This window comes from Rhipicephalus sanguineus, chromosome 7 (genome assembly GCF_013339695.2).
Source record: "Rhipicephalus sanguineus isolate Rsan-2018 chromosome 7, BIME_Rsan_1.4, whole genome shotgun sequence".
Lineage (NCBI taxonomy): Eukaryota > Metazoa > Arthropoda > Arachnida > Ixodida > Ixodidae > Rhipicephalus > Rhipicephalus sanguineus.
The window spans coordinates 128,344,593-128,358,599 of NC_051182.1; the positions used below are offsets into that span (position 1 = coordinate 128,344,593).

Sequence of the window (14,007 nt, forward strand, 5' to 3'; positions counted from 1 at the left end):
CTGCATAGAGGTACATGGCCATATGATTCACACATGCTCAGTGTTTAGGCTTAGGTGTATTATGTTTTAGTCCTTAACTCTTTCGGAAGCTAATAAAATGGTCTTTCATGCAGACTGAAATATTGCACATAAAGGTTATATGTAGTAATAATAAAAAATGTTCTATAGAACATTTGCTGCAAGGGCAACATAAAAAAAGTTGGAATAAACATAGATACTTGAGCAAAATTGATACAATAAAAAATCCAAGATATATAAAACATGGCTGATTGCCTCTTTTCTTTGAAAAGTTTGGTACATATATGTATCTACTACACTTTTTTTGGTGTGCTTCAAAACAAGTGCAGTACTCATGCCCCATGGCGCTTGTGCCACTCAACGAAACAGTTCCACGCAGTAGTAAAGCACAAATGTACTTTACATGTACATCAAAAAACATATGTTTTCAGCTCGGTTTTCTTCTGCTCGTAACAGAGCTTGCAATTCTTGCGCCTGTCTACTTTTTCTGGCTTATGGAGCGCGTGCCTCACGGATGGGGGTGGAGGAGATGGAGCAGTGCGGGCTGGCCTGACATCGTCAAGATTGAGAAGCTGATGGATGAGCTCTTCTCTAAAAGCTTGTTGAAACTCTATAAACAGAAATAAAACAATGTGAACAAACAGCAAGCGAGTACTGGCTGAAGTCCCAGGTTGATTCTCGTCCGAATCGCTCTCCAAAATAAAATCCGAGCTGTCAAAGTCGCCTTCGGACTCCTCGCTGCTCGACTCATAAAAAAATCTGCCATCGAAGTAGTGGAATCACGTGATTCACGTGAGTTTCTTTGCGCGGCCTGATGCGAGCCCGACGCCATGGACCTCTACATTCGCCGCAGCCACTACCCACAAATCTCTCTCATGTATCGCCGCCTTCCGGAAAAATGGCAAACTATGCCGAAACTGAATGAATAGTGATAAAACTACATGCCAGATAGCAGTACATGTAAAAATGCGCGAAAACTTGAACTTGGCAGCGCGCGGAAAGCCATCGATCATATGGGATCGTTGCTTCAAGGGGGCAGTCTTCAAAGAGTTAACATTGCAAAGTTATCGTTGAGTATATGACATGCCTGCATGTATCCAGAACTTTCTTGATGTTGTTGATGCTACAGCGAAAGAACATCGTGTCTAATCAGATTACACGTGCAACGCAAAGAGGGGTTTCTGGAACGTATGAAAGCACCGGCGATGTTGCAAAAACGTGTGACGAGTCATGTTAGAATAGCTGACGTACTTGACCCATACATCATGCCTCAACAGCCAGCAATTGTGTGCATCACTGTGATTCTGTCTGAGGTGATGCTGGTTTTTCGGAGAACAAGTTCACCTTTTAAAAAATTAGATTTATGACTCACAGTTCTCGGCACTGTCTTGTCCTCACTTTCGTCAAAATGTGGTAGCATTTCTGTTGCATTTAAGAACATCTAGAAACCCTACTCTTGAAAAATTGTTATTGTGTAAAACCTCCTTGCTCTCTTTGATTCTTCACTATTAGTAGCTGCCCCAACAAGTTACTGTGTTGCATAGTGATGCTTGATAACCGATTTTAATCCTTCTACACTGACATTATACGTAAGACATTTTTTAGTTTTAATAAAGGTAGCTTAATGGGGAGCTGCAATTGCATTTTAGATTTCAGTCTTGCAAAGGCAGCTACTGCTGTTACGGGTCTGAATAATTTTTTTCCCCACAAGTGTTAGGGTTAGCATTGACGACGTGCAACGACAAGACAATGTCCATGTGCAAGCCTCATCTCTTTAGTGTTAATCACCGGTGAATCGTGCTTCAATCTTGTGTTGCGTTTAAAATATAGTGAATTGAATCTAGCAATGTGGAGTGTACTGCGAAGTATTTGTATTAATCGCAGCCTCTTTATCCTATCTGCGCAGACGAAAGCCGTGGACGTGTTCTCGTTGGGCTGTGTCTTCTACTACGTGCTGAGCGGGGGTCGGCATCCGTTCGGCGACACCCTTGAACGGCAGGCGAACATTAAGCACGGACGGCACAACCTCTTGGACGTCGGAACAAATGGTGCGTCGCGGGCAATCGCTACTACACCTGTGCTTAGTGCTTACATAAAATGTTACATAAAATAACATAAATGTTGTTAGCGGCACTAGCAACAGGTGACACTTATTTTTTCTCTTCCAAGCACTTGAACATGAACGCTGATGTGCGAGTTCCATTACCAGACACCCTAACTTCCAAATTTTTTTTTTTTCGTTAGCAGTCCGACATCATGATGTGAGAAGAGTTAAAGTGTGCCACGTTTTTGGAACTTGGGCAGCAGCGATCTTGTATCTAATATTCAACCTTTGTCATAAAACAGTCAGATGGGAACGTTTTTCAACTCAGTGCATTGACGCAATTGTCGCAAAAATTTTTGTTCGTTATAGCCACATTTGCAAAAAGAGCACACAAAGTCGCACTCAATATGACTTGCAAAAAGGGAGCCCGTAGCCTCACGAACTCAAAGATTGTGCATGGCTCCAAATTGTTTTCACTTTTACAACTAGAATGATATTTTCTTATTTGGGATCATCCCCAAGTGAGATGAAAGCACTTAGTTGTGGAAATAAGGGCTAATGGATGCTGCGGGAGATCTCTGAGCCCGTGAGGCCATGTGCTTCCGCGTTGCAAGTCATATTGAGTGCGACTGCACATTGGCACTCGTGCATTTCTGTAAGCCCACATTCACATTCTCAAAGCCTTTTTAATTCACTTGGGGCAGAGCTTTACACGAGTAGATAAGGTATAAGTGGCAGGACCTTTTGCCCACTCCAGGTCCCCTCGGCCAATCCCTGATCGAGCAAATGCTGCACACAGATCCCCAGGAGCGTCCCTCCGTCTCGGCGGTAGTGAAGCACCCCGTCTTCTGGGGCCCAAAGAGGCAGCTGGACTTCTTTCAGGTACCTGTCGCCTCGGAAAGCATTTTCGTTTCGGTGTTTACCGTGTTTCTTCAGTTTTTGGTCATACCTTTATCGCGTAAAACCTGTTCTACGAGATGGCACGGTTTTCACCGCAGGGAAAGATTTTATACGATCATTTAATGTCGTGTTATTACAATAAGCAGCCACACAAGGCTAACCCATAGTTGTCTCTTGAATAAAGCATGGTCAGTATGCAAGAACTGTGATGAGTTATATCTCTAGTTACATATTTTAATCATTCTTCAGGGATTTAAAAATTGGAAACGTCATTTCAACACTTTGCTGTCCAACCGCAGAGTTTTGTTTCATCTGATGCCCTTTATTGGGCGACAGGACTTGTCTCACAGGAAAAAAATCTCCGTATATGTAAAGTCCTCGAAAACAATGCAAGAGCTACAGTTCACTTTGTCCTTTTCACGTTTTGTTCAATCGTGTACATCAGTTTCATTTCAGTTAACTGAGCTGCTTCTGCGAACATTCGTCTGATGCATTGTGGCTTTGACAGCACTCATAGTGTTGATCCAAGTAAGGCAGAAGTTGAGGGGAAGATGAAAGCTTGAAGAGGTGAAAAATTTTTGAACATGAAGTGTCGTTGGAACAAGCGTTACGACAAGCAGTCTTACCTTCTTCAAGGCTGCAACTTGAAGAAGACAATACCGCTTGTTGAAACGTTGGCTCCAGCGACACCCCGTGTTCAAGAGTTTTTCATATCTTATGGCGTCGATGAATGACGTTTGCGAATGCGGAGCTGAATCTTCAGACAGCTTTGTTTAATGAAGGGCAACCATGGTTCTGAGTTTTTTGTCGTTTTCTCTTGAAGGATGTGAGCGACCGAATCGAGAAAGAGCCCCCGGACAGTGCGGTGGTGCGACGTCTTGAACGGGGCGGCTTTGAAGTGGTGCGCGGTGACTGGCGCGACCACATCACCGAGGAGCTGCAGAAAGGTAATGTGGAGGAGGTGGTGTGGTCGCTTATAGTGCGAATAGAATTCTTAGCCAGGAGTGGGTGAATAGTAAACTTGAGGCTCAAAGCGAATCCGAAGCGAATAGTGATTTGGTTGGATAATTTCGAATCGAATACTAGTTCGAATAGTATATATCACATATTATAAAGAAAAGCGGGCACTTTTGTTGTGACCCAACTAACTCGCACAATATTTTTAAGAATTGGAACTAGGCATGTACAAACGTAATTTTTTTTGGTTCAGAATGAAGTGGAAGCAAGTTTGAATAGTGGCAGGATTTGAATAGTAGTAGGGGGCAAGTTATGAGTAGTAAAATACGTAACGTTTTAAAATTTGCTATACTTTTCACGTATAAGCCCGTATAACACGCTTTTAAAGTTAAAAAACAATCGAGAGGCAGGTAATATGTACATTTAACCTTGAAGTGTGGCTTCATGGCAGTGCAGGATTTTTCTGAGTTGTCAGTTTCACAGCATAGTAGCCCCATCCTGCAGTGAAACCACGATTACAGGGGGCGTTAAATTTGGTAAAAAAAAGTCTATTCATTCAATTGGAATATGTCGAAATTTCGAATAACTTAAATTCGTGTTGAAGCGAATTTTAATACTGTGATACTTGATTGAATATGCGAAGCGCTCGAATATTTGCCCATACCTTTTCCTAGCATACTTCAACTACTTTGGTTTTTTATCTATATATATAGCCTTTTTATGGTGCTTTTAAACAAACAAGAAAAAAATTGGGGGTCGCTTAAGCTTCGCCTTTAAGAGTTGAACGCGATAGCGATATCCGGCCCCATCCTCATCGTGCTCTGTTTCACTTGTCATTATGTTCAGTCGCCCGGTCTCGCACGCACGCACACACACACACCACGCACACACACACACACGCACACACACACACACACACACTGACATACCTATAGTAAATGTAAAGGTTTCCGCCCTCTTCAACAGCTCTTTTATGACAGCACTGTACGTCACTACGTGTGTGTAAGAGAATGTGCGTACTAATGTGTATGCCCTTTATAATGGGTGGCATGCTTTAAACCAGCAGCAATTATGCGCGAGAAACTTTTTCGAAGCTGCGATGCACCCACTACGTGTTTGTAAGGGAATACGCGCAGTAATGTGTGTGCCTTTTGTAATGGGTGGCAGGCTTTAAACCACGAACTCGTTATGCAGCTCACATGGTGCGACGCCCGATGGCAATGTACACTTGTACCAAGCAATATTACTGCAATATTACATCTCGTACTGTGACACCTGTACACAGGACACGTATGTTTGTGAAGCATTAAAGTTAATTTCGGTGCACTTCCAAGCAATGGGGTGGCTCTGTGGTAGAACACCTGCTTGCCATGCAGATGGCCTGGGTTCGATTCTCACTGGAGCCGAAGATTTTTTTATTATTTCTTTTATACAAGATGATGATTTTTCGCTCACAACCAACGACGCCGATGCCGACACCAGAATTTCTGCGGAACAAGGTCTTTAATGCTATCGACATTAAAAAACCTTGTTTTTCAGTGCTAGTCATAACTGAACCGTACGTCACATGGGTTCTTTAAGTGCAGCCGTCAAAAACTCTAGCATTGCACCACGAATGCTTACAGGCAGTGAGAAAATAAGTCAGCGTTAGCACGCGTCGGCGGGCCTTGCGTCTCAGAGGCCATGCAAAAAAGGAGGGGGAGTTCGTGGGCAATCCACTCGATGGCGCAGCCTGCCCAGAAAAACTCACAAAAGAAGAACCTGACTGCAGTACATGGCTCACACGTGACACGGTTTGGCGATGACAGTGCGGTGTATCGCAACATTGCTTGAATGCTAATGACATCAATGTCAGCAGTCATCCTGATATTGGTTCCGTCAGAATTTCTTTTCTTCCTTCATGAAAGACGGTGAATTGTTTTCCTTGCTGTCCTGACACATGACCTGAAAATGAAGAGGGCTGTTCATACTTGGCACACATATTCCACGGTGCATTTTTCAGTTTCGTATTGCCAGTCTGTGCTGCCAGTCTTTTGCAGAGCCTCTGTACTACGTACTTTTGATTTCGAATGTACAATTTCGTATTACTAGCTTCAGAATGCTGTGCTGTTGATTCTTGTAGCTTATGAATGGCCTCGCTGCTCATTTTTGTGCGTTTGTGTTTGCATCGTTGTGTTTGCACAGATCTACGCAAGTACCGGACTTACAAGGGTCATTCTGTTCGAGACCTGCTAAGGGCCATGCGCAATAAGGTGAGCCTTTTTCTTTGTTTCGAGATAAGGAGTGAACAAGAATACATGGAACATCGTGATGGGAGTAAATTTCAACTTTACCAAAATTTTGAGATATGAGAGTTCGAATTAAAGGGACACTGAAGAGAAAAATGGTTTCTCTCGTATTATAGTAAATTACCCTTTCCCAATACCAAAAGCACAACTCTTGTTGCTTATGAAACAGTAAAATTTCTCGCAATAAAAAACAACCAATAGAATCACAGAGCGGGTGGGGCTATTATCTGGCTATTACAAAAGAGTAGTTAATGCATAGTCGCACATAAATAATGGGAAATGCAATGATAAGAACAATGTGTAGAACGTTTAGCTGATTTAATGTTTCACTTTAGTGTCTACCTTAACGAGCATTCACGGCAAGCGTGACACTTCCTTCTGCAGAAGCATCATTACCGGGAGCTACCAGAGGCGCTGCAGTCCGAGCTGGGCACGATACCGGAGGAGTTTGTCGGCTACTTCACGTCGCGGTTCCCGCTGCTGCTGCCGCACACGTACCTGGCCATGCAGGAGTGGCGTGACGAGCCCACCCTGCGGCCGTACTATGCGCACGACGGATCGGCCGAGCTCCGGCCGTCGCGGGTGCACCAACCCCCGCTCCAGGGGGGTCCCTCGTTTCCGTGGCAGTGGCGGCGGCGGAAAGCGGACGCCACGAAGCCTAAGGACGGGGAGGGAGGAGAAGATGCCTCGGTTGCATCTGGTGAGGATGGGTAGATTTGGTTTGTACGTAAACTTCTCAAAGGGACCATGGACGCCTAGTTTTCTATCATAATCTGTGTTAGGTGGGTTAATCCTTGTGCATTCACAAACAAGCTTGCGAAATTTTAGCACACGGTTAAGCTCTTAATTTTTAATTGAATATTTTTATAAACACGCGAGCGGCCTGACATTTAAGCAACACTGGCACACGCGCGAGTTGTGACGTAACCAGCTGCTTGCTGTGTGAGCATCTGTATTTTGGCGAACGATTTTGTTGCGCAGTCAGCTGCATGGGCAGTTGAGCTATTTCAGCTTTGTTCACCTTGGCATTGAAATTGAACGATTTGTGGTGGCTGAAACTTTGGTAGAAGACGACAGCTACGCTCTATGCAGCACATCACGTAACAGACGCAATGGCAAAATGGCGGTCACCGGCAGTGGGAGGTGTTTATAGCCGGCGATCTCTAGGGCTTATTTTGCACTGAAATATTCTTTTACAGTCCATTCTTTATTTTTTTGCTGAAAACTGCTAAGTGTTGGGTGACCGTGTCATGGCCTTTTTTATGTTTGCGAGTACTGGGTTACCGGAGCCACTCGCAGCAGTAGCAGAGGTGGTAGCGACATCCTGTGGCTCTTTGTCCAGCTAAGCATTCAGGAGTGGGGTTTCGAGTTTAATCAAACCACATCTGTCTCATGAAAGGTTACAGCACACATAGCGGGGACGAAGGAAGAACACACAAGATGTCTATGTCTTGTGTGTTCTTCCTTTGTTCCATTCTATGTGCGCTGTAACCTTTCATGATGCAGTACCAACTAGCCCACCAAGGCATCCTCACATCTGTCTCCTCATTATAGTTGATGGAAAAATTGCATACATATGCCAGGAATGCCTTTGTGCTCACACAGTATGCATTAAACAAAAATTTTTGCAGGAAAGATTTAACGATGGGATGCTCTGTAATGCGAGATGCATTCCACAACTTTTTGTGAGACCCGCTTTGCTGGATGTAGACTCAACAGCAAGAGTTTGCGGGATGCAAAATGTTCAAGAAAGCTATATTCTCGCTTTGTTTGGAGCATAACCTCCAAATAAATGTTCCAGCCTGTAGTTGGTATTGCAACCTATACAATCACCAGCTAAATTAGAGCAGAAATTCGTATTTGTTGTGGAGCCAACGTCCCGTAAACTTCTGGTGTTGGGTGTACGTTATTGGCAGTCCCCACCATGCCATCAGACAGTTAATAGCACCTGTTTCATTTTACGACATAAATGCTGCATGACGTTTCGAACTGCACAATGCAGAGTGTCAATTTCTGTAAATTTACGCGGCTCACATCCCCGCTTTTGCTGTTCATTCTCAGGTGCGGAATCCATGGCACCACACGACAGTCCACCGGATTCCACGGATCCTCGCTTGGCTTCCGACTTGGCCAGCTCACCATCCACTGACAGCGTCAAGGAACACCGGAGACGTTCACCGAGGAGATCGTCTCCCAACGGTGCCTGGCACGTTGACGATGCTGACTCCAAGCCCCAAGTGCTCGAGACGATTCCCAGTGGCGAGTACCTGGAGAGCACGAAGGCTGCTATCTCGGACGACTTCGCACAGGCCAAGGAGCTCTATGTCGCCGGTGTCGCTGTTACTGCGAAGAGGGCGAGTCTGGACGTACCGAGAGATAACATTGCAAGGCTTTCCGACAGCAGTGGCAGCCCCAAACGACGGTCTCCGAGCCGCGACGCAAATTGGCGTAGCCGTAGTCCCCTCACAGACGGGGAACGTCGAGACTCTAGCCGAGACGCAGACGGACGTTACGCGAGGGACAACACAGTTGATTCCGACAATTTCTCAAGGCATACAACGAGACGTAGCAGTGTTAGTCCAAAGCCAACCAGATCGAACCGGAAGCACCGCTCGCCGAGTCACAACACAAACTGGCGTAGCAGGAGTCCCAGCGTCGCCGCCGAAAGCCGCCAGCTCGAGAGCAGGGACGGTGGTGCAGTTCAAGGCGGTGCAGCATCTGGTGCTGCCGACTTGCGGAGGGCCCTGGACAAGCATGCCAACAGCAGCCCCAGATCGGTCGAAACAGATGAAAGACAATCTTTGCCGATCCGCCATGTGAACTGGCGAAGCCCTAGTCCAACCGTTTCCAAGAAACGTGAGGACTCGCAAGAAAGACCCCACAAAAGCGCGGTTAAGGAATGTCAGAACTTGCAAGAAAGTCCGAAAAGGGATGTTGCTAACGCTACTCCCGCTTTGAGAGAAACACTCGTCGACGGAGCTGCCGTGGCGGAAGTGAGCACCGATGAAATGATCACCAGCAAGACAGCTGCAAACTCATCTAAGAAGCCCGTCATTCAAGTTTGTGACAAAGATCAGCTGACAGATCTTGGTGAGAAAGCTTGGAACGGTGAGTTCTCTCCCGAGTCAAAGGAGGTTGCTAGTGGGCCAACTTGGCAACAACCTGCAGACATAGAGAAGGACGTTGCAGAGTGGCAGACAGTCGTGCGGCGACAGCCTCCTTCAAAGCAGCCGGTTCATCAGGCGGTAACTGTCTTGACTCGGCGTCGACGTAGTTTTTCAGACGGCGAAGCCAGTGGCGATGTTTTTGCTACGGTCTTGGTCAAGAGAAGCTGAAGAGTAAAGTTGGTGTGTTTGTGCTTTGGAACTGGTTTCTCGGGGTCTCCACCTAACATCATCCCGTCGGCGTTCTCTCAGATGACCGTCTTTCGACCCGCAGTTGTTGTTTGAGGTGTCTGTAAATTTTGGAATGTGTGTGAAGGCGGGTAGTTGGCGTACAAGACAAAGCGTAGTTCTCATCTGAAGCCGTCAGCAGGGTAGCTCAATATTTGCTTCTTAGCTTTGTTGTATCTAAGCACAAGCACCACTAGGGGTGCTGTAGGAAAGTATTTAAGTACTGTACAAAGCTAAGTGTCTTTCCAGCCATTCGAGGGCTGCCGCTACAAGCTAAAAGTGATAACACGGGAAAGTGCAAAGTGTTTAGGGCACCCCCGTGGCGTTCCAGCGTGTCATGAAGTGACTTCACTTAAGTAGAAGCGTTAACTGCCCATCTTATCTTGATCTTGTCCGAAATAGTGTGTTGAATACGTGGTGTGTTATACAGACTGAAATGTAGCGTACATTCTATTTTGGCTTGCTCTTTGTGTCATTCGTTAATGCGCACAAATATAACACTGTCGTATGCCTTAAATATTTAAAATGCTACAGGCAACTGCCGCGTTCACTGTTTGTGGAACTGTCCTTAGCGTGAAATCGATGCACATTACCTTATCTATAAAGCATGCATCTATTCTGGAGTCTTTCTCCTCCTCTGTTTCAGCTTGTTTTTGAGTTGAATTATTATTTTCTTCCATGAGATTGAGAGAGAGAGAGAGATTGAGCACGAATAAATTTCGGACACGGGGTTTTAACGGTAGCTCCTCTCTCTGATGCTTATCAGAAATGCGTGATTTTTTCATTCACCATTGTTTATAGTCACTTTATATTGTGTTTATCACCTTCTGGGACCAAGTGGTGGTGTATTCGTAAAGTGACCTATAGGAGGCACAAACTCATGTCGATGTAAAGCATTGATGGGGACGAACCCAGATTTCCCTGTGCCTTTTAGCACTCTTGCAGACTCAATATAAATGAGTCGGTGTCCTATACTAGAAGGAAAACTACTTGTTTGTGACTTACGGAAGATGCGTGGTAATTTTTTTTACTTTCTTAGGTGAGCTCTGCGTGGGATTCCGCCAGGCCAACCAAATTTCCTAAATGGGAGAGTTGTCATGCATGTGCAGGAAGTGAAGCGTGCCAGCTTCTGAGGTTGCTTGGGAAAAAAAGTTTGCAGCTGAAGGGGAAAACTTGCGTTTGTCCGAGGGTCGAAACGATTACCAACACTGTTTTGAGGTAGCCACTCTACTAGTTAAAGTAGCCACTCTAGTAGTTGAAGTAGCCACTCTACTAGTTGAAGTAGCCACTCTACTAGTTGAAAGTAGCCGCTCTAGTATCTGAGGTAACCACTCTACTAGCTGAAGTAGCCCTCTCCACAAGCTGGGCTAGCTATCAGCCACCCGACAGTCTGCGCTAGTCATCGGTCATAGTCGAGTTAACCATTGGATGAGTCACTTTCGTTGACACATCTACTTTTGCAAGGTACAAGCATACAGGTGATGAAATGTTTCCTCTGCCCACTCCCTGACGAGCTGGATTTCATAACTTGTTGTCGATGTCTTTCGAGACATAATGAATGAATGTATTGATATTCATCCACCTGAATTGGCACACGACTAGGAAGTCGTTCCTGTTGGGCTTGCAGAAAGAAGCTATCCTGTCTGTTGACAATGTTGAATCAAGTAACGTCAACTACAGCTTTGGCAGAATGTTTAACTGAGTAGCTGGTTTCGCATCTTCAAGAATGTTTACCCGGTGACTACCGCTTGTTACATAAAGCAGGTTGTGGCATACTTCATAGCCATTGCAGTCTCGATTAGTGTGGCACACTTGGACACGTAGGCTAGCTTAAACTGTGGCTTAAAGGCCAACTCCGGCGATTTTTCGAGGTCGATAGATCTCAATGAAATTCGCTGGGTACGTTCCTTTGCACGTTTCCGTCATTTATGCCAAATTACATGCTTGAGACATGCGCACATTGTTTTTTTTTTTTTTTCGAAAGTCTGCCCTTAGGCATAATATTTATTCAGAAATATACATATAAATTTGCTTCGTGTATGAAGTCCAGTAACGAGCGGTGGTGAGGTCCACTAATCCAGCGGTCAAGGTCGGGTGGTCGGCCAGGCCTGAGGCCTGTTGCACGTAGGTGACGACGACGGCTTAATGCGCACATTGTTTGCAAATGAATTTTGTGCGCATGAATTTTAAAGATTGTCTGCAAACGCCCTCCTGGCTTCCCACAATTATTGGCAACATTGCACCTGTGACGTGCAATGTTGCCAATAATTGTGGGAAGCCAGGAGGGCGTTTGCAGACAGTCTTTAAAATTCATGCGCACAAAATTCATTTGCAAACAATGTGCGCATTAAGCCGTCGTCGTCACAATTATTGGCAACATTGCACCTGTGACGTCAGTATTGGGAAGGCGGCGGAAGCGACGCAGCCGAGCGCACCGCTAACTTCGGCGCTTCGGCTGCTACAGCGAGCGTCTGCTGTGCACAAGGCGACAGACAGCGTTGGTTTGGCCGGCGCTTCGCTGGTCGTCTCGGCTGTCACAGTTTTCATACTCTGCGCCGGCGTGACCGGCATGCCTTGTACGACTTCCGGTTCGTTCGTAACAACGTCTACGTCATACGTAGACAGTACACTCGGTTGGGTTTCGATTTCGGTGTTGCGCTTTTTTGCTTATTTAAAATTATTCTCCAATTTGCCGAGTATTTCTGCTATCGGGCCCGTAACAGGAGCTTCTCAGGAACATAAAAGCACCATTACTTTGACATGGCCAAAAAATCGCCGGAGTTGGCCTTTAAGGGATTCCTCGATACCCTTTTATCTTGCATAATCACTCTAACGATCTGTGGGTTCGTTTGTGAAAATCGGGTGATACTGAATGGTCGCCCTTTCGGAAATACTCGCCGTAATTTGACATTAGGGATCTGATGTTTTACAGTGACTGTAATCAGTCTTTCACTGCATTGCGGTGTTTTTCTTCATGCTCTTAATGGTATGGTATCCTATCTTTTTAATTGATTAGTTTGACACGTAGAAATGTAATGTGCACGACCCCTTGAAATCACTAATTCTTTGCTATTTTGGAATGAACTTTCTTTTAGTCTACACCTTTACGTTTTGTTTGTTAGCTCGTTGTAAATATCACTGTACGATGTTTTTGCATATATAGCTATTCCCTGCTTGTGTCCCAACCCTCCTGGTAGAACACTCAGAAGAAAATAAAATATTATAATAAGTTGTGTAAATATGTGCTTATAACAGTGTTTCTGTCATAAGACAGATGTTCAACAAGACAGATGTTCAGAAAAACATGGAGGTTTGAAGTGATGAGAAGTTGCTGGACAAATTGCTGGCCTGACAAAGGCACCTTGTTGAAACGTCGTCTGCACTGACATTTCTTGTTTGACTTCTCATAACTTCAGTGTTTGTTTACACCGTTTTCAAACTAACACGGCACAGTTCTCCGCACAAGGCAAGGTTCCAGGAAACTACCTTCATTTCATACTTGGTTTTTTACTTTACCTGTTTTGTTTGTTTTTTTTCTTTGCAATATATGTCAAAGAACAGTGTGGATTCATGGCAATGCGTTGTGTATTTATCTTCAAGGGCGGCTTCACGGCAACACTGATGCGTCGTTATGAAGTCACATCGAGAGGCCTAAAGGGGTTCTGGACCACTTTTACAAGTAATCATCGAATAAGCTCAGTATTGGAGTATTGCATAATGAATCGATTGCCACAAAATTTTCTCGAATCGGTCAAGAACAGGTGGAGTTACAGGGATTTGTTGCACACTTTAAGCACTTTCTCTCTTCTCTCGTCCAGACAAGCACGCTGGAAGCTACACAGGACGAGGATGGCACGGTGGGATGAAGTGATGTTAGCGCGCATTATGACCTTGAGTGCACGTGATGAAAAGGGACTGCTCTCTCCCGTTGTCATTCCTGTGTGCGCTTGTGTGGCTACTGTGTCACTTTAGCAGACTATAGAGTGCCACACCAGCATGTGCCGGCACATCCTTGGCAAGCAGCGTATCTGATTCAAACGCTGCTCTTGATTTATGTCAGCTATTGGCCAATGGCATGCTATCTGTTGTTTGACATCAACCAGCAGGTGCCGGTAGCTCTGAAGAGAGTGAGCACAGGCTTCTGTATGAAAAGATGGCTCCTTAGAAAATAGCAACTTCGCGTTCCACTTCTAAACTCTCCTTGCTGTGCATGACTGCATGATTTGGCTGAGCTGTTCGTAGCAGTGTCCTGCTTTCTGCAAGATGTGCTTTTTCGTCAAGGTTGAGGGGTGATTCGTGACTCCTTTAATATTAAGGTGTAACCGACTTTGTACTTAAATAATTTGAATTTCGAACACAAGTTCTGTATGCAGAAGTACAATATATTCCTCCCACCTTCCTTGCTGCC

General features: G+C 45.1%; 1 protein-coding gene across 1 annotated transcript in view; it reads left to right on the forward strand.

Annotated features, from left to right (window-relative positions):
- The window catches only part of LOC119399887 (serine/threonine-protein kinase/endoribonuclease IRE1), a 49,842-nt gene extending 38,400 nt beyond the window's left edge, over positions 1 to 11,442 (forward strand). Inside the window, exons 19-24 of the mRNA XM_037666766.2 lie at positions 1,925 to 2,066; positions 2,820 to 2,944; positions 3,786 to 3,909; positions 6,104 to 6,171; positions 6,592 to 6,907; positions 8,269 to 11,442. Of these exons, the coding sequence (XP_037522694.1) occupies positions 1,925 to 2,066; positions 2,820 to 2,944; positions 3,786 to 3,909; positions 6,104 to 6,171; positions 6,592 to 6,907; positions 8,269 to 9,542 (2,049 nt within the window). The 3' untranslated portion in view covers positions 9,543 to 11,442. The remainder of the gene's footprint in view (positions 1 to 1,924; positions 2,067 to 2,819; positions 2,945 to 3,785; positions 3,910 to 6,103; positions 6,172 to 6,591; positions 6,908 to 8,268) is intronic.
- The last annotated feature ends 2,565 nt before the right edge of the window (positions 11,443 to 14,007 follow it).